We start from the raw sequence: 26870 nt of genomic DNA, 5'->3' as shown, positions 1-26870 counted from the left end.
GAGTGGCAGGGCCAGTCTGACCCTTGCCAGGGTAGGGAACCATGTTGGGCACCCACTGCCTGTATGGAGAAGTGGCTCCCATTACCTACCATTGATCCATCTGCCCACTGCCAGGCAGAAGCATCTATATCAACAGCTGCCCTGTTCTGAGGCTTTGTCATCCTCATTCACTAGGTCACCATATTGATGACACACCCAGTGGAGGTCGGTGCCCCAAGGGAAGCGAGGCCCAAGGGCGTGTAGGGAGCGGGGAGTGAACATAGGGTCTTGCCCTCCTGGCGGGTCGGGGTGCATCCCCTACCCCCATGACAGCTCAGCCCCCTCCCCCCAGTTCCCCAATACATGCAGCTTCAGGCTTGCTTTTCAAATCCACATTTACTTTTTTTTTTTTTTTTTTTTTTTGCGGTACGCGGGCCTCTCACTGTTGTGGCCCCTCCCGCTGCGGAGCACAGGCTCCGGACACGCAAGCTCAGCGGCCATGGCTCACGGGCCCAGCCACTCCGCGGCATGTGGGATCCTCCCGGACCGGGGCACGAACCCGTGTCCCCTGCATCGGCAGGCGGACTCCCAACCACTGCGCCACCAGGGAAGCCCCACATTTACTTTGATGACGCAATTCCCCCCCCAAAGGGAAGCATCTCCATCTCCATCTCTTTGGCAAAACAAATATTATCAAGCTCATAATTGACATTTTTTCCAGATTCAATATTTGCCTGGATCATTCCTCATCAAAGTTGTAAGCTCTCTGTCTAGGAAACTATCCTGCATTGCAGTAATTTTCACAGGGCAATAGAAGACATAATTGTACATAATATATTTTGAATCTAGATGCTTGAAAAGAGAATTACAAGCACCTGGGACACAATCTGGTCTTCTTGCTTATACTTGGGGTGGATTTTGCCAGTAGTGAGGCCATGGAAGAAAATGGCGAAGTTTGAGAGCAGTTTCTCCAAGGTTCAGTTTACATTTCAGTTTTGATTTCGGTGTGCTCACCACCAAAACATGCATACTTGTACTTAATATGTTCTGTATTAGGGTTTGTTTTTATTTCACAGAAGTGTCACTTTGATAGTACTTTCTACTGTGAAGCACAACTTATTTCCTTGTTGTGTGAGCCCTGGGGTGGCCATAACAAATTGCCACAAACTGGAGGGCTTGAAACAACAGAAATGTGCCTCTCACAGTTCTGGAGGCCAGAGTCTGAATCCAGGTGTGGGCAGGGCTCTTGGGGGGGCCCCCTCCTGCCTCTTCCAGCTTCTGGTGGCCCCAGCTGTCCTTCAATTAAACAACGAAAAGGGACCAAATTTAGGCTTGTGACCAGGTGTCTGTCCCCAGCCTCCCCACCTCCACCGGCCTTGGAAACCTGCACCTTCTACTTCCGTGCGCCCTTCAAGGGGCAGGGGAGAGGGGCTCGCATTCAGGGTGGACCCCTCCTCGTTTCTGCTTGTGGCAGTCGGGGAAGTGACACCCCACCGCAGCCATCAGGCTCCGTGGTCAGCAGGTCAGCCCTTTACTCTCTCATCCACTGCCTAGCAGAGAGAAGGGTGTGATGGCCCGGCAGCAAGTCCTCCCAGGCCCGCAGCCCCTTGCAGAGGCACCGTCCCCTCAAGGCTTACCTGCTATGCCCTCGCCTGCTCCCCTGTGCACATCTGTCCCTGTTGTGCCCAGGGGGCTGGGTGACCAGCCATGGCCGAGCACATTCCTCCTCTCAGGGCCTCGGCTCCACCGTCTCTGAATAAAAGTGTCGCTCCCAATTCTAGGCTCCTTTAAATTTCTAAAAATCTGTAAATAACAGAAACCGAGGACATCTGTGTGTTTTCAAGTTATTATTTTTTTAATCCGTTGTTGCAACCTCCAGCTGCCACAGAGAATCTAGTGGTAGAACCAGGAAGGAGACCCTGCCCAGAGTCTTGGCTGAGTCAGCTCTGATCTTTATGCTCATGCAGGGAGGTGACAACCCATCCACTGGGGCCAGAGTACCGCCCACTATTTCCGCAGACAGGCACCCGCTGGACGGCTGGTCCTTCATTCCCCACTGTCTGCCTCTGTGTTCTTTTCAGGAAGAGGCATCCTTTCAATCAATGGCACAGGGACACAGACTTGTTGCCAACACCAGGCACTAGCACTGATTGTGGTGCCTGAAACAGGTGATAAAGCAAATGGAATAAAGGGCAATAGGGCTTCCCTGGTGGCGCAGTGGTTGGGAGTCCGCCTGCCGATGCAGGGGACACGGGTTCCTGCCCCAGTCTGGGAAGATCCCACATGCCGCGGAGCGGCTGGGCCTGTGAGCCATGGCCGCTGAGCCTGCGTGTCCGGAGCCTGTGCTCCGCAACGGGAGAGGCCACAACAGTGAGAGGCCCGCGTACCGCAAAAAAAAAAAAAAAAAAAAGGGCAATGGGAGTACACTTCTCCATTGAATGGAAGTACAATTTTCCATTCTTTCCAATGGAAAATTGGAAAGAAGCAGCCAACAATTCTACCAAGAAGCAAGTATACTTTTTATTGTTGAGAAGCATTTTCTTAAACAACAGTGTTCACTTCACTCTTAGCTGAAACTTCAGGCTTTGAGTGACATTTTCTTGCCGATCTGGACCTGGTGTAACTGGGCTGTGGTATGTTCGCTGTAACTAGAGATATCTTTGGCATTTTCTTCCCTTAGCTTCATAACTCATGGAACATCTTGTACAAAAAAAGTAGATTTACAGAAAAATATGCATATAAATCACTTATTAATCCCAAAACGTAGTAAATAACATAGCAAAAACTCGATCAAATCTGTTTCATACACAAGCTGGACAGATCTGTTGTGCCTAATCTCTAACTTATCTGTGGCATTTTATAAATTAGTGCTTTGACATTAAAAAGGAGGTTTACAAAAAGGCCCTGCGTAACGTCAAAGACTCTAATTTCTCTCTCCATCCTGGTTTTTCATTCTCTAGAATTTATACTCATCACACGCATGTCACCATTCTTATAAAAAGCAGTTATTTTAAGAAAAAACTTGCACTGCAATCATGAAATAAGTAGCATTCAAAATTCCATGTTACCCAGAGAAGGTCATCCCTTTATAAACACACGTCTGAAACAAGAGCCCCACACCTGTCCACGCAGACATGTCAGGTACGCAGGGTACCGGCCGCAGTTTCATTGCTCAGGGCTGCGTGGTCACCGTGACATTGGCGGGTGTCTGCATCCAGAGCGGCCTCCTGCCTCCCACCTGTGCCACCCCTCTGCCTCGTGCCCTCCTCAGGAGACTTTGCAGCTGTTTCTGGTGCAGTGTTTGGGGGGGCTCTGGGGAAGGTGGGCGGCCTTTGCTTTTCGGAGGCTGGTCCTCTTGTGGCCGGAGCTGGTGGTGAGGGAACAGGGGCGGCCGTGCATCACCCTGGCATTCAGGCCGCTGGCCATCGAGAAGGACTTGAGGTGGCTCCTGAGGGCTGTGGGCAGCGGCAGCCTGTCCACCAGGTGCACGGGCGTGCAGGACACCACGGCCCGGCAGCACAGGTCCTGCAAGCTCAGTACTTGGGAAAGAAAAGAAAACCTATTTCATTTGTGTTGTCCTGGGCACGGGGCCAACGCAGGGGCAGCCACACACCTGTCCACCCTCCTCTCTGGGACTCTGGGGCAAGATGTCCCACCCTGTGCCCACGTGCAGTGACTGGGGATGGATGGTCCTGCTTTCATCACCTTAAATCCAGTTTGTCCCCAAACTTGAGACCCCCACCATCTCTCCCTCTAGGTCTGAGAGGTGAGTGGACTGCCCAGCAATGGCCAATGAGGTCTCCTCAGGACTAACGTGACCAACTTTTGGGGTCGGAGACCAAAGGGCTTCAGGAGACGTGCTTCCCCAACTGAGTAGCTGACACCAAAAACGTGTGTTACCAGCTTTATAAAGACGTATTGGAGAACACACCAGAAAAGCAAATGCTGTCATTTATGTTTCACCTACATCGTTTGTTCTGTGAGTCAGGGTCCCTGCTCAGATAGAGAGGGGCTCCCAGGGGCCTGCTGGGAGGAGGAACGGCATCTCACCCCTGATGCAGTCGGGACACCCCTCAACCCCTGGAGGATCAGACAGAAGAAACACAACCCAGGGCTTTGGCTCCTTTTGGAATCAAGGCCCTAACAAATAACATTCAGAACAGTGCTTCTCAACTGGGGGCGATTTTGACTCCCCAGGACATTCAGCAAAGTCTGGAGACATTTGTGGTTTTCACAAATGGGGGCAGGGAGACCAGGGACGCAGCTCACCCACAGCACACACGATGCCCCCACCAGAGGACACTCCATCCAAAATGGCACTAGTGCCGAGCTGCAGAAGCCCTGATTTAGGAGAATGGAGACTGTGGCCCAGGGAATGGGTCCTGGGAGGCTGAGCACTGGCGGGGCTGCAGGGTGGACTGGACGGACACCTACCCTTGCTTGGCCTCCAGAGCCGGTCCATCCCATGCCGCAGCAGCACGATCCTGGCCAGCTCCATAAAGGACTCAGTGATGTTGAAATTGCACAGCGGGCTGACCTCGAAGAATGTCACACCCAGGCGCTCCGCATAGGCCTGGGCCTGTTCCGTGGGGACCTGCCGCTTGAAGGCCAGGTGCAGGCGGTTCCCCACCAGGATTTTAGGGACCCCTGGGGCGTGCTAAAGGGTGACAGAAGGGCAAGGAAAGTGGGTCACGTGCAGGCTTTGTTGTGGGTACCATGGGTGTCCCGGGGTGAATGGTGTCCACCCAGAAGCTCAGAATGTGTCCTTTTTTGGAAATAGGGTCCGTGCAGATGTAATTAATTAAGATGGGGTCTTGGGGTGGACCCTAAATCCAGTCACTGTGTCCTTATAAGAAGTGGAGAGGACATATAACACACAGGGAGGAGGCCACGTGATGGTAGAGCAGAGACAGAGTGACACATCCACAGGCCAAGGACCAGGGACTGTCGGCAACACCAGAAGCTGAAGGAGACGAAGGATCCTCCTCTCGATCGCGGCCCTGCCGACACCTTGCTTTTGGACTCTGACCTCCAAAACGGAGAGAATACGTTTCTGTTGTTTTCAGCCACACAGTTTGTGGTGAGTTGTTACGGCCGCGCCAGGACACTCACGCAGTGGGTGGGACTGACCACTCCACGTCTCCACCGGCAGTTGGGCCGGTCAGGGTGCCAGCAGGCAGCAGCCTGGTCACCACCTGTCAACCTACCTGACTGCATGCAGGGCCCGATCCTGTGCAGGGACGTGACGCGTCCTCCTCCTTGTGGCTGGAGCCTCGTGCCCTGGCCGCCCCAGCCCGCCCCCCCTCACAGGGCCACATGGACGGAGCCCTGGCCATGTCATACCTCATTGATCTCCTTAATCCACCGGTCGATGCCATCAAAGGACCAGCGGTTTGCGATGTCGTAGACCAGGATCACACCCTGGGGGAGGCACAGTCACTTGTGGACAGTCTGGCTGGCATGCAAGCCACTCAGGCACACACTCACAACCAGCTAAATAGCCATTTTACTTATGTTAACACAAAACATATTATTTTGATTTGTCTGCCAAATGTAGCAGTTATATGATCACTTCCAGTGATATTTCATAAGCTCATTGATAAACCCTCAAATGTGAATGTGAGTTGGGGACTGGAATTCAATTCCCCACATTCATGAGCTGGTCCAGGGACACGGAATGCGGGGGTACTTCAGAGCCCACCCACCTGGACGGAGGGCTCTTACATACGTACAGACACACACGCACATGAACACTGCGCACACACAGCCCACATGCCTGCGTATTTATGTACACATGTGTAGACGCACGTGCCTACACACTGCTCATGCACATGTACATACAAATGTAACACATGCACACACACATCCCTGATGCAGAGGGCTTGGGAGCCACCAAACAGTCTATGGCACACTTTTAGACTCTGGCATCAATTTTTGTTTGTTTGTTTGTTTTTTTGTTTGTTTTTGCGGTACGCGGGCCTCTCACTGCTGTGGCCTCTCCCGTTGCGGAGCACAGGCTCCGGACGCGCAGGCCCAGTGGCCATGGCTCACGGGCCCAGCCACTCCGCGGCATGTGGGATCTTCCCGGACCGGGGCACGAACCCGTGTCCCCTGCATCGGCAGGCGGACTCTCAACCACTGCGCCACCAGGGAAGCCCCTCTGGCATCAATTTGTATGGGAGCTCATTGCCTTGTCCTCCAAGTATCCATTAAAGAACATTCCAAAAGTCATTCAAAGTCAGTTTGAGGGACTTCCCTGGTGGTCCAGTGGGTAAAACTCCGTGCTCCCAATGCAGGGCCCCGGGTTCAATCCCTGTTCAGGGAACTAGATCCCACATGCATGCCTCAACTAAGAGTCCGCATGCTGCAACTAAGAAGCCTGCATGCCATATCTAAGAAGCCCGCGTGCTGCAACTAAGAGCCAGAGCAGCCAAAGTAAATAAATCAATTTAAAAAAAAAAAGAAAAACAAAGTCAGTTTGACCTCCCGGTTCAGGGGTATTACCTGCGCGCCCCGAGAGTAGGAGCGGAATATGGTACAAAATCTTCCCTGACCCGACGTATCCCTGGAAAAGATGTTGGAAATCTGTAAGAAGAAATCACTGCTTCCCGACAACAAGGTTTCTGAACTTGGGAGCCGGAGCAAATGCATTTTACAATTGTCAGTTGGTGGCCATCCCACAGAAAGTCCGAGCCCCCAACAAGACATTGGGCACTTTATCCCTGGAGAGATCTGGACATTGGGATGTCCTTTTGGGCTCATTCTCTTTTCTAATTATTTAAAAAGTCAACTAGAGAAAATAGTGATGGGTTTCAACATAATAATTCTGACATTTCAATAAGTCTAATTTAAGTTTTTAAAAAGTTGTTTAATTTGTAGATAAAGCTGTGTAGTAAGGAATGTGAGTCTACACTGGGGGAGAAATAGGCCAAAGGATTTGGTGGGGTCACTCCACTTCCAATTAACTCTAAAAGATCATGGGAATCCCCTGGCCAGTCCAGTGGTTAGGACTCCTGGCTTTCACTGCCAAGGGCGTGGTGGCTTCAGTCCCTGGTCAGGGAACTAAGATCCCTCAAGCCATGTGGCACAGCCAAATAAATAAATAAATAAAAATAAAAGGTCACATGAAGTCAGCCCTGTGGATGCATCCCCATGTTCATCAATACAAGGAAGTGACCCGGGGGTGCATTAACTAGGATAAAGAAGAATAACACGTCTGGGATTGACTCTGCCCTGTGTGGGGGAATATACTAAGATGGACCACCAGGACCAGGCAAGGGGGCTTCGTTTTAGACGCTGAGGAAAAAGGAACAGCTGTTACAACAGCTTTCTGAGTCCCGTACAAGTTTGGGTTGAGAGGGGAGCCCTCAGGAGGTCTCTGGGGAGGGAGGAAGGGAAAAGAGACTTGAGAGTCAGCAGTGGGAAGGGACAGGGTCATTGAGGGGACATCCTGGAGAGAGGCTTCCTGGCCCAGAGTTGGGGGCTGACTGCTCCTGATTAGGGGCAGATGGGGGTGGGAGAAGGGGCTCCGGGTCACTTCAGACACTTGTGGCTTGGGGAGAGGTCTGGCATGGTCAGGCGGGAGAAGGGAACCATGCAAGTGACCATGCAGGTGGTCCAGGAGAGGGGATGACACAGGGGCTAGTGACAGTGGTCCGGAAAACCACATGGGTTGGGGGCAACTCAGGGATTAGTCACAGCAGGAAAACCCTAGTCCCCCACCTCCGGAACTGGAGGGGCAGGGGTGTGACCATAGTCTCAGAGCCAGGGATGCCTGGAGTGGGGACCAAGAAAGAGACCCAGGCCAGAGCTAGGCGACACCCTGACCTCTTGCCCTCCTACCCTCCACCCTCCATCCTGTTGATCTTGGTCATGACACACAGCCCCTCTGGGCACTAGAGAGGCAGAAGCAGAAGCACGTCCACATGCTCTGGACAGACTCCAAGGTCCACACAGATCTCCCTCGGGGGGGCACTGGGTCAGGCTGGGGCCGAAGCAGTGGATATTCCCACAGGTGGTACCAGAGCCCCCGAGGGCCTGGACAGACCCGCCCTGTGCTCAGGAGCCGGGCAGGACCCCTGACTCACCAGAGCTGCAGCTTCACCCGCCGGCCGTCCAGCAGGATGGTGGTGGTCTTGTAGTCGATGCCTGTGAAAGAGGGTCAGGGTGGCTTAATGCAAAGCACTTCCGTAGTTATGCTCAGGTAAAAGGTGCAGATAAGAGAAACTCTCTCACGCTGGGGGAGAAAGGACTACCTGCCGGTGCAGATCCAGGACTCACAGAGACGGCTGGACTGGGCCCTGCTCGGACCCTCCCCTCGGCCACCGGCCTCGCCCACTCGCTCTGTGGAGCGGGGCCTCCAACCTCCCTCCACGCCTCCCTCACCACCACTGCCTCCAGCTCAGTGCCCAGGCCCCCGCCGCTGCCCAAAGGGTGGGCAAGCAGGAGCCCCCTGAACCGTTCAGCAGCTGGCTCCACGCATGGCCTGCTGGCCCTGGGTTTACCGAGTGGCAGCCACTCACACATCCTTGTCTCCGCTGGACTCAGGGCTAAAACACGGACGTAGTTTCCCCCAAGTTATCACACTAAGAATGTAAAGTAAAAACATGTAGAATATGAAATTAGGTATGAAGTATTATCTCAACTATGCAAAGACAAAATGTGTGTACGTATGTGCACAGGGGTGATGAAATAAAATTCATGGTTTATGGCAAGACAAGAAAAACTTAAACATAAAAAGGTTTTCTGCCCTTACGGGCCTCCTGGCTCCCCTTTAGTGTGTATTGTGCATCTGCATTGACCAGACCTCCTTAGGAGACAACATTCCTTCTTAATTTTGTAAACCGTCAGGATGACCTGCTCAGCACTTGATAACTCCTCAGGAAATAACCTTCCTTCCTAATGTTGTAAGGGGTCAGGATGACCCAGTTTTGCTTTGGAGGAGCAGACCTGGATTGTATAAACTGTCAATATGTCATCTGATGTATATCCTTTTGTCTCAAAAATGTATATAACTGTACTTTTTTTTTTTTTTTTTTGCGATACGCGGGCCTCTCACTGTTGTGGCCTCTCCCGTTGCAGAGCACAGGCTCCGGACGCGCAGGCTCAGCAGCCATGGCTCACGGGCCCAGCCGCTCTGCGGCATGTGGGATCCTCCTGGACCGGGGCACGAACCTGTGTCCCCTGCATCGGCAAGCGGACTCTCAACCACTGCACCACCAGGGAAGCCCTATAACTGTACTTTGACCTCTGACAGTTTTCAGAGCTTTCTGAAAGAATGTCTCCCAGGTTATAATCCTCAGGTTGGTGCAAATAAATTTTTCCATTCCTTTCTTAGACCAACTATTGATTAATTTTTTCAACATGCATGGCGTAGTTGGCAGGATATCAGAGACACCCACCAGAGGATACCTGGGGTCTACCCTAAACTGGTGCTCGGTACTGGCCCCTTGAGCCCCACCTGCTTCTTGGAACTCCTCAGGTGTTCTGGTGAGTTCTCCTGATATCCAGATCTTATTATTTAAGTGATGATCCTACAAATTTTTTTTCAAGCTTTTTTGTACTTAAGACTTGGAGTCTTAGGGGCACCAGTGCATTTCCTTGGCAGGGTCCTAGGGGGATCTAGGCAGGAGGCCCTGGGAAACATAGGTGGCTGGAGTTTCGTTAAATTTAGCTTAAATTAAAAACAAACAAAACAAAAAAACAAGGTGATATATGGTCTGAGCAAATGGTTTGCCAGGGAAACAAGAGACAGCTTGCTCAGCCCCAAGAACGAGGAACACCTGCTCCTTCTGGCCACAAGGTGTCCTCAGGTGACTGAGAACCTAGTGGAAGTGTCTAAGGATCAATCCTTCAGGTGTATAGCAGTACTACAGCAGATCCCACTACAACAATTAAGTAAATGCTGCTCTTCCAGGGACGCAGGAGATAAAGGCTGATCACCTGGTGCTCCAAGCACCCACAGCGGTTTTAGACTGTCAGAGGGAGAAACCAAGACACGTAAAAGAGCCGAACCGACCCTAGTGTAATTCCTTGGACAGCTAGACTCAGAAGCAGCACCCACAACCATACTTGTCCTCAGAAAGTTGTTCAGATCATATCTTTTCTCTGAAGTAGGCAACCAAATTGATAATGGGAAATTGTGCTTCAAAGGTCAAACAGCTCCTGAATGGACAGCCACCTATGGGGATACCAGCTGGGTTTATATAGAGCTGATGCTTGCAAGTGCTTACCTAACTGGGAATCAAAGGAAATTCTGCCCTGAAATGACCAAGCTGGGATTCTTTTTTGGCATTCCGAACTGATTTTTCCGTGAACAGTCAGAAGAAGCCAGCAGAGGGTAATTTCTTACCATGTCAGTCAGTCTCCTGGACCCCCGCCCACAGGGTCTACCGGAAACAAGAGTGATAAGAGCTTTTCTTTTTTCTAAAATTGGATTAGCAGCAGAAATTATTTGTAGGGCTATCTTCTTGGATCCTTTGAATTGGAAAGACTCCTAAATTGGAAAGCTCTCATCTTAAACTATTGTACCTATTTTAATTGGTATGCAAAAGCCCCAAAAGGCTTCAAAATTCCAAAATAGCCTCATTGAAGGATTTGTTGTAGAAGGCTAATGAAAGATTGATCATCTAAAAGGTACCTACAATAAAAGACTATAAAACTGCCATAACTACTACTCCATCCTCCTTTTTTTTCTTTTTTAAATTTTTATTCATTCATTTATTTTTTGGCTGCATTGGGTCTTCGTTGCTGGGCGCGGGCTTTCTCTAGTTGTGGCGAGCTGGGACTACTCTGTTGCGGTGTGTGGGCTTCTCACTGCAGTGGCTTCTCTTGTTGCCGAGCACAGGCTCTAGGCACGCAGGCTTCAGTAGTTGTGGCACACGGGCTCAGTAGTTGTGACACACGGGCTCAGTAGTTGTGGCTTGCGGGCTCTAGAGCACAGGCTCAGTAGTTGTGGCATATGAGCTTAGTTGCTCCGCAGCATGTGGGATCTTCCCGGACCAGGGCTCAAACCCATGTCCCCTGCATTGGCAGGCAGATTCTTAACCACTGTGCCACCAGGGAAGTCCCTAAATGGTTATCTTTAGAAATGGGACCACCTGAGGTTATAGGTGAGCCTCTTGGGGTCAAAGGTTGAACTGAGGGCCATAGTTAAAGAATTTCTTAAACCCAGGGAAGATCCTCAAAAGGTTTTGTAAATGGATTACCAAGATGGGAGGCCACAGGTCTGTCTAAACCTGTGACCACAGCTGATATTCAGGGCCTGATAGGAAAAAAAATTTTTTTTTGGCCTTCTCCTCTAAGCTAAATGAAGGAAAGAGAAACATTCCCACAGAGGTGGATGAGTATGTTGGTACTTTGATATCATTTAGGTGGCCACCCAATTATCTGAGGAATTAAAAACAGCTGTCCTTGTTTTAGAAATCTAGTGTTTACAGGACCAAAGGTGTGGCTCCAGAAACAGCCCAAGGCCCACCAATCCTTTTACCACTCCCATAATCTCCCCTATTTATTTTAAGAGGCTGTAAGTAAAAAAAAAAATCTGGCTTTAAGGGAAGAAAGAAAATCCTCCTAGGACAACTTGCATTTTTCCTCCTCTGCCTTTGAGATACAAATGTTCTACCCAGTCTTCTCCAGGAGCTCTTATCCAGGCCATCTTCTTTAATGCAAATTTCAGGAAGGTAACTCTTTTTTTTAATATTAATTTAATTTAATTTATTTTTGGGCTGTGTTGGGTCTTAGTTACGGCACGTGTGATCTTCATTGGGGCAGGCGGGATCTCGTTGCGGTGTGCAGGCTCTTCGTTTTGGCGTGGGCTTCTCTCTCTCTAGTTGTGGCATGCGGGGTTTCTCCCTCTAGTTGTGGCACGTGGGCTTAGTTGCCCCGCATCATGTGAGATCTTAGTTCCCTGACCAGGGATTGAACCTGTTTCCCCTGCATTGGAAGGTGGATATTTTACCACTGGACCACCAGGGAAGTCCCTCAGGAAGGTAACTCTTATCCAAAGGAAAAAACGAAAGAGGGATAAGTAATTGGTAACTTGATTTGTCAAGGGCAATACAAATCTTAAATGTCTTTTCCATAAATATTAGTAAAAAGGATTTAGCCATCTGAACAGGTGACCTTGATTTGTTCCACCTGCAAGAAACCCAATTTGAATCCAACATCTTTTGTAACTTACGTGTTTTACATTATTGTACCTGATTCATGGTTGAAACTCTGGAATGGGAACTGGGGTCTCTGTTTGTGTCTGTGTGTTTGTATGTATCTGTAAATGTGTGTGTTGTAGACATGTGGCATTGCCAAAATTAATTTGTAAAAGAGCTCTATTTAATTGGCTTAAAGGATAATAAGCACTTATACAAATACCCAGAAATATAAAAGGAATGAACCCAAATGAACTTCAGGATCACATGATCTAGGGTTAATTTTTAATGAATGAAAACAAGTTTGAGTTTATTGGTTTAATTATAAAGACATGTCTTTTTTTTTTTTTTTGGCCACACCACGCGACATGCAGGATCTTAGGTCCCCGACAAGGGACTGAACTCGCCCCACTGCAGTGGAAGTGCAAAATCTTAGCCACTGGACCACCAGGGAAGCCCCAATACAGACATACCTTTAAAGTCATCAACATTAAGTATATACTACTTTGTATGTAGGTTTACCAGAAATCAAATAAGATCGTATAATTCCTGTCACAAAATTTGTCAACAAGAAAAATAACCTGATGTGATGAAACTTACAAGCAAATTATATGTAAACAGGATAAGAGCTTTTAGGTGAACTCTTTAGGAATAATTATGTTTTAGGACTATCTACTTAAAAATACTTTCTCCAGATTTTTGGCAGTTTTGATTACACTTTATGTAACTTATAAAGTGATAGTTTCTTGCCTTTCACACTGTGTATCACCTACTCCTACTAAGATAATGATATCTAAACAAATTGAAACTATTGATCACATCTACAGTTCTCCATAAATTAATGAACATCCACGATGCACATGCTTCCTCCCCAGATGGAAATTAACCTTCACACAGAAGAATCAGGGATGGGGCGTATGTGGGGAGCAGATGTGGGGAGAAGGAACAGTGGAGAGAGTCCAGAATGGCTCAGCCTCAGGATCTAGCCTGAAACCAGGCCCACCCCTCAACCTGTCGGTTATATAAGGCCACAAACTCCTTTTTGCTTAAGCTTCTTTGAGTTGACTTTTTTGTTTGCACCAAAAAATGCCCTGACAGAAAATCCATGAAGCACAGTGACTGGAGACGGGGACAGAGGAAACCTGACACACAAATCCTGGAAAAGCTGCGGAAGATACATTTTAACATCTTCCCAAAGCAGAGCACAATGCCTCTCACACCCCAGAATTTCACTAATAGTGAACATGTATTTAAAAGAAAATCTACAGGAATTCCCTGGCGGTCCAGTGGTTAGGGCTCCGCCCTTTCCCTGCCGAGGGCATGGGTTCAATCCCTGGTCAGAGAACTAAGATTGTGCAAGCCGCATAGTACGGCCAAAAAATAAAAATAAAAGAAAATCCAACTCAATGATAATGATCTAACTATTAACATTCAGGACCCAAACTGAACTCTGACTCTGGTGGTTGTTCCCACCAGGACAGCCCTGCCGGGTCACCTGCCCTCGGCACACTGACCCTGACGCCCGGGACCCTGAGGCACCCTCCCAGAGCCGTGTGTGCTTTGGAGACCCAGGCCCACTCGGTCTCCATCAGTGTTAGTGTCCTTTAGAGCTGCAACCCGGCCTACTTCCCTCCATCTATGCAGCTGTGCACTGCCATGGAAGGCCCCTCCTTTGAACTGGGGACAGGGAAGAGCAGGGGAGGTCTGGGGCTGGGAGATAAAGCTTGAAAAAACACTGCCCACCCTCACCCCCCATGTGATCTGTAGGGTGGAAAATGGGAATGGAAATGGGCTAGCCCCCTGGGCACCCCACAGGTCCCCCACGTAGCACTGTGAAGACCCTGCAGGGAGAAGCTCTGTGATGCGTGGGATCAAATCCCAGTCCTGACGACCAGTGGCTTTCTCCCTCTCCTCGTGCCTCAGTTTCCCTGACAGCTCACGTCTGGTACCTGCCGCCAGCAGTAGCCTCAGCTCAGCACAAGGTCCATTCTTCCCCAGGCCTTTGGGTCCCAGGATAAACCCTCTGTCTCAGCTGTACCTGCCACAGAGAAGCCCCCAAATTCCACCCATTCACGCCAGGTTCGAAGTCCCATTGGGAGGAGAGTCTCTTTTTTCATACACTTATTTATTGAACCGTTTTATGTTCCTCCTGTTATGTGTTTGCTCTGTTCCTATTTATTGTATTTCCTCTCCTCTGTTACTCCATGTTTTTGACAGTAGTATTGTCAGTGTTAGGGTCAAAAGGTGTAACGCACATTCGCTGCACTTAGCTAATTCACCAAGAACTCTGTCCATCAAAATAACATAAAAATACACAAAAGCTAGAACAAAGCCTGTTGGAATGTTCACTGAGTGAGTCAGGACAACAGAGACAAGAAGAGAGATAATTTTAGCCTGAAAAACAGCAAATGTCAAATGCCAAGACACTCCCTACACTTTGAGGCCACGTGATGTGTAAATAATCTATTTCAGCTCTCCAGCACCTGCCCAATTCTATCTCTGCGAGCAAGAGGAAGCAAACATGTAAATACTGGTTAAGTATCATTGACAAACATATTCATCATGAGGACCTGACTTTTGAGAACTTGTCTTATGTTGAATTAAAGTATCAGAAAGCAGGGTGCTGGCTGCCAGGGGTGGGGGAGGGTCCAGGTTTCCATTTAGGGGGTGAGAAAAATGTTCTGAAATGAGAAAGTTACAGGGTCGTGAATGTACCAAATACCACTGAATTGTTCACTTTAACATGGTTAATTTTATACTATGTGAATTTCACCTTAAAAGAATGTATATACATATGTGCTATCCAGAGACCGACTCTGGCCTGGCTTCCCCGATCAGAAGGGCACTTTGTTGGGGTGCCTCACAGGACCAAGGGGGCGGGAGGGCTGCATAATGGGGCTCAGGATGGGAGAAGCAGGGAGACCCCAGGGCTGAGGTACAGGCCGAAGCTTCCTTCACCCATGGCCAAGGCCCAGAACCTGCCCCTGCAGGGCTGCCTCCCGTTTCTAAATGGTTCTAAAAGTGAGTCATGCTTTTTTTTTTTTTTTTTTTTTGGCCGCGTGACATGTGGAATCTTAGTTCCCCAACCAGGGATGGAAGCCGTGCGAAGCGCAGAGTCTTAACGACTGGACCCCCAGGGAAGTCCTGCAAGTCATGTTTTAAATGGGCATTTGAAGTGTGTTCATCATATGAGAATCCCACACAGAGAGCAGTTACTGAAATCAGCACCAGTCCCCCTCCTCTTCAGAATCTACCCCACCTCCTTTTTGAAAAGGAAAGTATATTCCCTGCACGTTTCTCCTTCCTGGTTTTGCTCTGTGAAATAGCAAAGCCCTGTGACCCAGGTGCTTCCAGGCTCCTCGTGGCCTGGCTGCCCCAGCTCATCCACACAGCTCCCAGCTCTTAGCTGCCTGAGCCGCTCGCTCCCCACTCTGGGGGCTAAACCCTCCCACACCCTCCCTGGCAGGGACAGGACCACTGTCACACCTGCCTTGTTCCCTAACGGCCTGTGTCTGTGCTGAGCTGCTGCGTCCAGTTACCCTGTGAAATCCCACAGCAAGGACAAGCCCCACCAACCAGATACCGGCGGGACCTGGCACATCATCCCCCATGAGTGAAACTGGGGAGTAACCCAGAGCCTTCCCTAACCATCGCTTGGGTGTGGCCAGATGATAGCCCCTTCTTTCCAGAGCCCTGACACCTCAGAGGGTCCCAGTCCCTTTAAATTGCAGGGCTGCCCCTGCCAGGTCTCGAGGTCACCCTGAACCTGGACTCAGGCTGAGGCAGGAGATAGATGGGCCCCAGGCTGAACAGTTTCTCCCCTGTGGACAGAAACTCCATAAAAGCAGGATGATGGAGGAGGCTGGGCCCTGCCCAGATAAGAGATAAAAGACCACATATTCTTCATTCTTGAAGTCAAGGAGACCTCCCTGACTACACATGCACAGAAAGGCTCCTTGGAGGTCAAAAAGGGAGGGGGCGCCACCCCATAGTAAGTGATGTCAACTACCCATAGGCCTCTTCGCTAGAATCCATCTTGGCTAAGAGATGCGTGCGCACACACACACGGGAGGACCCTGAGATAAACCAAATATAGATTCAGAACCAGGCAAAGCAAGATGATTGCCAAAGGAAACCTGGAAGAAATGTCCCATAAAAGTGATTCAAACTACCACAACGGCACAACTCTCTCTCTGAGCCTGCCCGTGTGTCTATCCACAGGTACCGTACTATTTTTCCTCCTAATAAACACTTTACTTGCCTCACTACTTTCTGTCTCTGTGTCTCTATGTGGCAGTTCATTTCTACACAGCGACGGGTCAGGGCCTTGTCACTGTGCATTGGTCCCTGGTGGTCTGGTGGCTAGGATTCAGTGCTCTCACTGCCACTGCCAGACCTCAATCTCTGGCCGGGAACCGAAATCCTGCTTCAAGCCGCTGCAGGCTGAGGCCACCCTAGATCAAGGCCACCAATAGGGTTCAGTGGTCAGGCCAGGAGGGGCCTTCCCCCGCCCTACTTTGGACAGCCCAACAGTCTGGGTGACACTGCCAGGGAAAGCATTGCCATCCTCCACGGAAAAAAAAAGGGTGGCGGGACTTCCCTGGTGGCACAGTGGTTAAGACTCTGCGCTCCCAATGCAGGGGGCCCAGGTTCAATCCCTGGTCAGGGAAGTAGATCCCACATGCTGTAACTAAGAGTTCACGTGCCACAACAGAGGAGCTGGTGAGCCGCAACTAAGGAGCCCACGAGCCACAAATAAGACCCAGCGCAACCAAAGTAAAAAAAAAGGGGGGCGGGTGCATCTTTGATTTTAAAGTGCAGTTTTCTGATATCAGCACCCCTTTTTCCTGCCTGTCCCACAGTGGGGGCCCTGCAGGCTCTGCCATCTACCACCTCCAGTCCGGGCAGCTCTGCTCACTTGGGTGGTCAGCCCTCAGGTGAGCTCTGTCAGGGAAGCGGACCTTTATTTTCAGTAGCACCCCTGTGCAAATACATCCAACCATGGAGGTGCCACGTATCTTCAGAAGGAGCCCGAGCCCCTGCTGATTCAATCTCCTACTTTCATCCCTTGGGAGCAGCAGAGGCTGAGACCACCTGCTGTGTGTCAGGGGAAGGAAAGGACCTCACTGGAAACACACACGGAGGCTCTCGTCACTGGTTGTGATCACGACCAGCTGAGCAACTGTCCCAAAGCTGGACGGCAAACCAGGCCACCTGTCCATGCTCTGGAGGACAGTTTCGGATGAGCTGCCCTGAGCTTGGAGAGCCCATGCCAACTTCCCTATTAGCCCGAAAGATGCAGGGACCTCATTTTATCTTCAGTAACTGTGGTCTCAGGACACTAAATGTCAGAGAGGGTGAGAGGCTAGACAGACACCTATGCAAGATCTGTATGCTAAAAGCTATAAACCACTAATAAAATAAATCAAAGAAGATCTAAATAAGTGGAGAGAAATACTGTGTTCATGGATTGATAGACCCAGTATAGTTAAGATGGCAGTTCTCACCAAATGGATCCACAGATTCAGTCTCAAAGACTCTAGCAGGATTTTTCGGGGGGGGGGGGCCAGAAATCGACAAAGCTGAATTTTATTATTTATTTATTAAAAAAAATTTTTGGCCCACCTTGCGGCTTGCGGGACCTTAGTTGCTCATCCAGGGATTGAACCCGCACCCTCTGCAGTGAAAGCACAGATTCCTAACCACTGGCCTGCCAGGGAATTCCCAAAGCTAAATTTTGCATGGAAAGTTAAAGGAATTAGAATAGTCAAAACAATTTTCAGGGCTTCCCTGGTGGCGCAGTGGTTAAGAATCCGCCTGCCAGTGCAGGGGACACGGGTTCGAGCCCTGGTCCTGGAAGATCCCACATGCCGCAGAGCAACTAAGCCGGCGAGCCACAACTACTGAAGCCCAAGCGCCTAGAGCCCATGCTCCCCAACAAGAGAAGCTACCGCAATGAGAAGCCCGCGCACCATGATGAAGAGTAGCCCCTGCTCACCGCAACTAGAGAAAGCCCGCGCGCAGCAACGAAGACCCAACACAGCCAAAAATAAATAAATACATAAATAAATAAAATAAAAAACAATTTTGAAAAAAAGGAACAAAGTTGGAGGACTCACACTACCCAATTTCAAGACTTACTATATATATATATATATATATGGGTTTTTTTTGTTTTTTTTTTGTGGTACGCGGGCCTCTCACTGTTGTGGCCTCTCCCGTTGCGGAGCACAGGCTCCCGATGCGCAGGCTCAGCAGCCATGGCTCACGGGCCCAGCCGCTCCACGGCATGTGGGATCTTCCCAGACCAGGGCACGAACCCCTGTCCCCTGCATTGGCAGGCGGACTCTCAACCACTGTGCCACCAGGGAAGCCCCTGCTTTTATTTTTAATCAAACAAAATACCAGTCCTGTCACGAGTCACCGTATGATTCAAATTCATGAGTAAACTCAGCTGAGTCACTTTTAGGGGAGGGTAACCATTAATTATTAGCTTCAAGAGGTTGGAATACACAACTCAAATAAACAGAAAAACAGCCTGAGTGTCACTTTGGCTGAGGAAACCCCAGGATCCTGCGTGGTTCTCCACCCACAGCTTTAGGGCACAATCTCCCAAGAGATGGCCAGCAGCAGGTAGTTTCGGGTGGGAAAGGCCGGCATCCAGAGAAAGATTAAGAAGCCAGGCACAGAGTCCCGGGGCCGGAACTGCTGTGATTGGCTGCCGGGCACAGCACAGATGCCAGGACAGGTACCTTCAAAGACTGGGGACCCTGATGTTTTCCATCTCTTGATTCTAGAAGCATGCTGATCTCTCTCTCTACCCGCCAAGTCTTAGAAAACAAGTCATGCTGTAAGGCCCCATTAACCAAAATCCCAGGTCTGCTGCACTCAAGTCAGAAGTCCCCACAGCAGCCTGAAGGTGACAGGGGCCTGGGTACCAGATTCTAGACTTTGCAACATGTTAAAAAGAGGTTAAGACCTGGAATGCCAAAACCACTTAAGAAAATAGAAACCACGGGGCCAAATTCTCAGAAATGTAATTGAGTACCATTATAAAGTCCCCAAAAGGCATAGCATGCTGTGGTAAAAATAAGACCACCTAAAAAGACAAGTTGTTCATAGTAGCAGACTGATGAAATGCTGGAGGCATCTTAAGCCAGAGTGGTGCAGTCAGACCAGCTTCAGGAGCCCCTGGAGGCCCCGCAAATGGGTGGGTGGACAGGTAATCTTGCTCCTGGAGAGAAGGAGGGGGAAGGCAACCCAGGTCAAGTGGGGAATTTGGTTGAGGCCTCCAAGGAGGCAAGCCCACTTCTGAAGAAGGTAAACCCTGAAGATGTCACTGAAGCTATTATCTTATATCAGGACCCCTTTAAATTGTCTTGTTTGTGGATCTGACAAAATCTACATAATGGATATTTTTAGGTCCAAACCCCTCGGGTGCTGCAGCTCTTCTGCTTTTGCTTATACACAATTCACTCTTTGTAGCCAATTAAGCTAAAGAAGCCTGGAAAGTTTGAAACAAAGGTCCCAAACAATCTCTTAATGTGAAGTGAACCCACAGCCTGCAAATGCTTGGTGACACACCAGCCACTTCCCCATGTCTTGCTGCTTCTCTTCACCCCACACAACTGGCCACATTGAACCTGAGCTCCTGGGCCAGCAAGGAGTGAGCAGGTGCGGCTGGCAGGACCCAGGCAGGACCTCGAGGCTGTGCCTGCCCGGCCGTGCTCACCCTGCAGCCACTCAGGCGTCCTGTGCCAGTGACAGAGGACACAAGGGGTGGTGGGTGGGCCTCCGGCCCCAGTAGCTGAGTCTCTGTCTGGGAGGAACCTGGGCTGGCCGGTTCTGAGTCCCTCCCTGCCTGTCACCTGAAATCAGGTTCGCCTTGGGCTGGGGGCTGTAGGGGTTAGAGGTGAGACTAAAGGGGCTGTCACCACCGCAGAAAGGAGACCCCACAGGACACAGGGGAAGTAGGGCTGATTCAAGGGCTTTTAAAGAGAAAATCTGATATAAATGCAACTTTATCATTTTCAAATACATGGAAGTATTTATGACATAATTTAAAAAACCCAACGCATTAAATTTATTGAGTGCTCACAAGTGGTACCAAGGGAGGTGAAGGAGTTACACCAAGAAGAAGTAGGATAAAACACGACTCGACTCTCAGTTCAAACTTGAAAGTGATGACTTTATAAATCGTGTTTTGAATCTTAAAGTGGTTGCCCAGGGAAACCGGCAGAGTAGCTTTAAGCTGCCTGCAGCAACTAGAAGGCAGCGGGAGGGTGTGTGAATCTCCTGGTGGAAAGACTGTCAAAGGCAAAGAGAAAGGACAAATAACCTATCTCACGAGATGATTCTTCTATACTCTCAATAAGTGGGAGTTATTATTTTTATCTCTTGGCAAAAATGAAACTGAGAAAGAAAGATGGGATCTTCCTGCTGGGAAAAGGAAGCTGGAGAAATAGCCAAAAGAGAGTAGTCGGAGAAACAGTGAGTCTCCTGCTGGGAAAAAAACTAGGAGGCGAGAGATTGCGGCCTTTGCTGTCAGTTTGATCCACTTCCCTCTCGCATCACTAATGAAATGAACAAAATGTAGAAACTTGGCAATCAGAGAAGGAAAGGGTATGGCCCTGGTGCCGGGAACACCCCAGCTGGAGCCCAGGGGAGACCCAGGATTAACAGAAGGCAGAGCCCAGCTGCTGAGGCCTTCTTTCTTTTTTTTTCTTTTTTACATCGTAAAGTACCGAGCTGATCTCCCTGTGCTATGCTGCTGCTTCCCACTAGCTAACTACTTTACATTCGGTAGTGTATATATGTCGATGCTACTCTCACTTCACCCCAGCTTCCCCCTCCCACCCCATGTCCTCAAGTCCATTCTCTATGTCTACATGTTTATTCCTGCCCTGCAACTAGGTTCACCAGTACCTTTTTTTTAGATCCATATATATATATGCATTAGCATACGGTATTTGTTTTTCTCTTTCTGACTTACTTCACTCTGTATGACAGACTCTAGGTCCATCCATGACGCCTCCTTTCCACTTCTGCCTGGAGCAGGACTTCCGAGGGGAGAGGAAGTGGGACTAGGCACCAACCCACCAGACAAAAGTGAGGCTCCAGGGCCAGCAGGGGCCCGGCAGGACCAGGAGTGTGCATGTCACCCGTCACCCGTGGGAGGGGAGGACAGCTCCCTGGGCAATGGGCCACCCGGCAAGGGGTCTGCGCAGCCCACACTCCCCCTCCTGCTCTGCCCGGAGCTCAGGTTACGGGACAGGGTCAGGAACCCAAGGGCCCCTCCCTCCATGAGTAGGCTGAGAGGAAAACAGAAGGTCTAGCTTGGAGAAGCCAGGCCTCACCAGACTCTGTCAGAGCACAGAACACGTGCAGGCGGATCTGCCTGGGTGTGAGCAAAACGCAGGGAAATGCAGCAGCGCCACCTGCAAGCACTGGGCAGACCCACCTGCAAAGGAGAAAGCATGCAGGTGGGAGGCTGTACGGTCCCTGGGCTGCGACAAGCGTGACAGAGCAATGCCGGGAAAGGGGGTCTCCCACTGCATATCTACTTGGAAAAGAATGTGTCTTGACCCCTCCCCCGCATCCCTCATCCCAGCAGGATGGCAGCCACCAACGTCAGAGGTAAGACGGTGGAGCCTCAGGGGACAGCCCCACCCTGGGACAGGCAGAGACTTGTTCAACACACCCAGAGTCCCTGCCATGCATCATTTATTTGGACTGTGTTAAAATGAAGGGCTTCTGTTCTTAGAAATACTATTAATGGCGTGAAAGGCAACACAGACGAGCGTAGATACTCACAATACGTATTTCTGACAAGGGATTCACAGCCAGAATACATTTTTCAAACACTCCTACTGACCAGTAAAATAAATTCAACCTAATGAAAAATGGACAAAGGTGTTCAATCTCATTAGTCATCAGAAAAATGCAAATTCAACTACACTATACTTTCCAGAACGGCTAGAATGCAAAACAGCAAGAACCAAATGTTGGTGTTGATGTGGGCAAACAGAACTCCCGATCTTCGCAGTGAGAGTGTAAACTGAAAACAATTTTGGAGAATCTTCTTAAGTTAAACATATGCATACCATAATACTCATCCATCCCAGGTTTAGGTCTATTCTGACAGAAACGCATCTTTTGTACTCTAAAGGCACACGGTGGGAATATTCACAGCAGGACGAATCACAACAGCCAGAAACTGGAAACCACAGAAATGCCAACCCCAGCATGATGGGTAAATAAACAGATCACAGTACGTTCACACCAGGGATATCATAAACCTTCCACAGCCATACACAACCCAGGAGAGTCTCACACAACGGGAGCAAGAGAAGCAGTCACATTACAGCTCTCACTTTTACACAGAATGAATGAGACAAAAGTGGCCCATGTTGTCAGAAGCCAGGCCAGTGGTGACGCTGCAGGGTGTCATGGCTGGGGGAGGGCTGGGGGCCCAGGGGCCTGTTGGTGTTGTGCTTCCTGGGTGCTGGTTGCATGGGCGTGTTAGCTTTGTGAAAATTCACTGAACTATGCAATTACAATAGGTACACTTACCTATATGTAAATCATACTTCCATAAAAAGTTTAAAAAGGAAGGGAAAAGAGATAGAACCTAACTTAAAAGGAAATATGACCCCAGGAACAGAAGGAAATTCATCCCAGTTACTTCATGCAATGGAACAACCTAATAAAAACAGGCTGTTGGTAAAATAAGAGTTCAAAGGAGAGTTTTTAATCAAATGAATTTTTAAAGAATTCTTTAAAAATTAAAAAAAGGAAAATTGTAAAAGTAAGGAAAAATTAGACACCAAAAGGACATCAATACTGAATTAACAAATAAGTTAGAACAGCTAGAAACAGTTTGCTAAAATAAAAATTACCAATACATAGGAAAGCCTTGAGAGTACCACAGAAATGCAGAGAGAAAGACAAAAAGAACAAGGCACTTAGAAGACATGAATGGAGGACAGATAAAAACAGCCCAACATAAGAATAATCAGTGTAGTAGGCAGAATAATGGCCCACCAAAGAGATCTGTGTCCTAATCCCCAGAATTTGTGGATATGTTAGGTTACATGGAAAAGGGGAATTAAGTTTGCTAGTCAGGGATGAATTGGGAGATTGGGATTGACATATATACACTAATATATATAAAATAGATCAGTAGTAAGAACCTGCTGTATAAAAAAATAAATAAAATAAAATTCAAAAAAAAAGTTTGCTAGTCAGGTGACCTTAAATTACAGAGATTATCCTGGATCATCCAGCAGCCCCCATGTGATCACAAGCATTCTTAAAAGTGGAGCAGGAGGCAGAGAGTCTACATCAGAATGATGAGATGGGAGAAAGGCCCCCCACCCCCACTACTGGCTCTGAAGGTGGGGGAGGACCCACAAGCCAAGAGACACAGGCAGATTCTAGAAGCTGGAAAAGGCAGGAAAACGGACTCACCCCTAGCACGTCCAGAAAGGAACACAGGCCTGCCGACTTTGATTTTAGCCTATGAGACTGTGTTGACTACCAACCCCCAGAACTGCAAGAGAAAAAATTTGTGTTGTTTCAAGACACTAAGTTTGTGGCAATTTGTCCAGCAGCCACAGGAAACTAATATAACTGGTGTCCCTGAAACAGAAACACCAATAAATGTAACAGAAGATGTTTTAAGGACATAAAATAAATTTCCCTAAAATTAAAAAAGAAATCTGCAAATTTAAAGAGTACTCAGTGTACCAGGAGTTCAAGATGAAGCATTCAGCTCTGAGACATGGTCTGGTTACGCTCATGAAATGAAGCAAAAAGAAGGAATCTGTCAGAAATTCACGAAGAAAATGCAAATCACCTACATGGGAAAAAAAATCAGCTGACTTCAGGCTTCCCCACATCCAATGGCAGAGGGTTGTAGAGCAATGCTTACAAAGGGTTGAGGGAAAGAAAACAGAAGCTAAGAATATTACACCCAACCAAGATACTGTTCAAAGATAAGAGTCAATGGACAGACACTCTCAGACATGAAAATGCTCAGGTAATACTCACGAGCCCTTCCTGAAAAATGATTGAAAATGAAATTAGCTAATTAGACAGCAAAATAAAAGGACTATCGGTGAGCACAGAGTTCTCTGAAATGTTGAATTAACGCTGAGCAATTGTGGGCACTGTAGCTACGATACAGAATTGGGTGTTAGGAACCTGGGCAACGTGAATATAACAGCACAGGCCAAAAACTCAGGCGGCGGGTGGAGGGGGATGGGTTGTGAGACTGAAATGCCCTCACCTTTCCTGCCAGAAGCACGCACAGTGTTTCAAAGTGAAACGTATCTTTAAAATAATAATGATGATGATTCCAATTTCTTACAATTTTTCATAGTCTCTTTTCTTAATCTAAGAAGAATCTTTCTGTAAATCAAAAACCCACATAGGGCACATCTATCATATCGGGTCTTTTCTGCAGTGTCTCAAGCCAAACTGACAACAAAACCTTTCATGGAAAGTGTCTTTTTAGCCTAAATCCTCCCTCTGTGTCAAGGAAAAACCTTGAGAAGAAAGCGCTAACTAGTTGTTAGCAGTCTTGGTTCAGCACATAGAATGAAAGTAATGAAGCAGAAGCACCAAGCCTCTGTTCACACCAGCCAGAAGGACCTCCTTTTATAAACATTTGTCTACATTCCTCCTATTTGCCCCTGCACTGTTCACCTACTACAGAACAGAAGACGTTCCGCAGCCTGTTCCCCCAAACATACACAGCGTTTTATTTGCTGAATGTTTTGTTACTCCACCTCTGGCCCATCCATTCACTGAGCCCCAGGCCCAGAGGACACAGCCGTGAAGGAAACAGACACAGCCCCCACCTCCCACCCCGTTGAAATCCAGCGCTGCGCTGTCCAGCAGAACTCTGCCGTCTCACAAGTGGCTGTCCAGCACTTAAAATGTGGCTAATGCACACTTTTAGTTGTATTTCATTTTAACTACGCGTGCTTTAAATGTAAAAAGCCACACATGTGGTTAATGGCATCATCTTGGACAACATGGATCTAGAATCAGAATCTGCATTTTCATAGGACTGGGGATGAATCTTACTATGCACTGCAGTGTGAGGATGGATCCAGGTTTTCACCATCAGCTCATGCCCCCCATCTCAAACCTTCCCCAACTCAGTTTGCCACCCACTGTCTTCTCAATCCTACCCTGCCTGATCAGGACAGGAAGCACCCCCAGGCTGGCTTGAACATTAAGACTCCAGTCCCTGGGCTGCCCTTTTCGGCTCCCCAGGAACCAGACTGCAAGCCCAGGAGCAGCAGCGTCTGTGTTGGAAATGTGGCTCCCACCCCTGAGATGACAGCTCAAAGGTCTCCTTCCACAGCCACTCATTCTGCACCATCCAAGCAGCCTGTGGTGGGTAAAGACCTGTGGGGCCGCAGGACACCTGGTTGTCCTCCCACCTCCTGGCCCAAGTTCCTGCCCACGCACTTTCTTCTCCGTCCCGCTTCTTTTCCTCCTAATGTCCACCCCCTCTCGGGGGCTGCTGCTCTCAAACCACAAACTTCGGGGACGCCCTGCCGGCTGCCCTCTGGACGCTCTGGCCTCCCCTCACCCTGGGACCCACTCTCCTGCACTCTCTGTCGGTGCTTCCCTTCCTGCGCCCCAGGTCACCCTCCCTAGGGTCACTTGGGTTCCTTGCCCTCCCAGGCCTGTTTATCAGTACAAGGACCCCCTCTACACGTCACCCTGGAGAAGCCTCGAGACTTGTTCTCTGCGCCTTCTCCCTCCCCTTCCATCCGACCCACGAGCAGAGCCACCACCTGGGAGCCTGCACCCGCTGCGCTCCGATCCCACGCTCCTGTCCCCTCGCGCCAGCGCCGCACCCTCCACGCGTGCTTTCCAAACTAGTCGCGCACAAGTGCGGCCTCCCTGCAGGGCACCCCAGAGCAGCCCTGCAAACCCCTCTCCCCAAACCCGGGCTGCATGGCGGCACGCTCTCCTCCGCCTAGCCGTCACCCCCAGATCGGGAGGACCCCAGCGCCCTATCCAGCCGCTCGCTCCCGCCGCACGCGCTGCGTGCGCCTGTCCCAGCCCCACCCCCATGAGCTGCCTGGGTCCCCCACATCCGGGGTTGGGGAGGGGGTGCAGCCGGGGCTGCAGCCGGGGCTGCCCGCGTAGTGCGGGCGGGATCCAGGCAGGGGCGGGATCCAGGCATAGCCTGGACGGCCCTGAGCCCGGCGCTCCCTTCCCCGGGTCCGCGTTCCCTCTCTTCCCCGGTCCCCGCGCGCTCCACCGCCTCTCCTCCCCGCGCCTCCGCGACCTCGTTTTCCCTTCCAGGCCTCGCGCCCCCCGTTCCCCTGGCCAGCCGAGCGCTCCCCTGGCCCGCCGAGCGCTCCCCTCCAGGACCCCGCGCCTCCCCGGCCTCCCTGGCCTCTCTTGCTCCCGTCTTCGGCTCCGCTCCCCGGGTCCGCGTCCCCTCTCCTCCTCAGCCCCCGCGCGCTCCCCCCTGCTCCTCCACTGTCCTCCCCGGCCTCGCTCCCGGACCTGCGCCCCTCTCCTGCCAGGTCCCCGCGCGCTCCACCCCCACTCCTTCCCGGCCCGGTGCTCACCCGCGGGGTGACCGTACGGGGACTCGGCCGCACTGTCCTGCAGGCTCGCCAGGATCTCGCCCTTTCCCACGTCGCTGTCGCCCACCAGCAGGAACTTGAGCAGGAAATCATAGGCACGGACCGGGCTGCCCCCGGTGCTCAT

General features: G+C 50.0%; 1 protein-coding gene across 1 annotated transcript; it reads right to left on the bottom strand.

Moving 5' to 3' along the window:
- Window positions 1-2480: 2480 nt before the first annotated feature.
- RAB40B (RAB40B, member RAS oncogene family) lies at window positions 2481-26870 on the bottom strand (the record flags this gene model as incomplete). Its single annotated transcript, XM_079725322.1, has 6 exons — window positions 2481-3518; window positions 4414-4636; window positions 5323-5400; window positions 6484-6544; window positions 8067-8127; window positions 26729-26870. The coding sequence occupies 6 exons, from the start codon at window positions 26868-26870 to the stop codon at window positions 3247-3249; spliced, it is 837 nt and encodes a 278-aa protein (XP_079581448.1). The 3' UTR covers window positions 2481-3246.

Source organism: Hyperoodon ampullatus, assembly GCF_949752795.1.
Source record: "Hyperoodon ampullatus genome assembly, chromosome: 19".
Classification (NCBI taxonomy): Eukaryota; Metazoa; Chordata; class Mammalia; order Artiodactyla; family Ziphiidae; genus Hyperoodon; species Hyperoodon ampullatus.
This window is presented reverse-complemented; position numbering and strand designations above follow the sequence as displayed.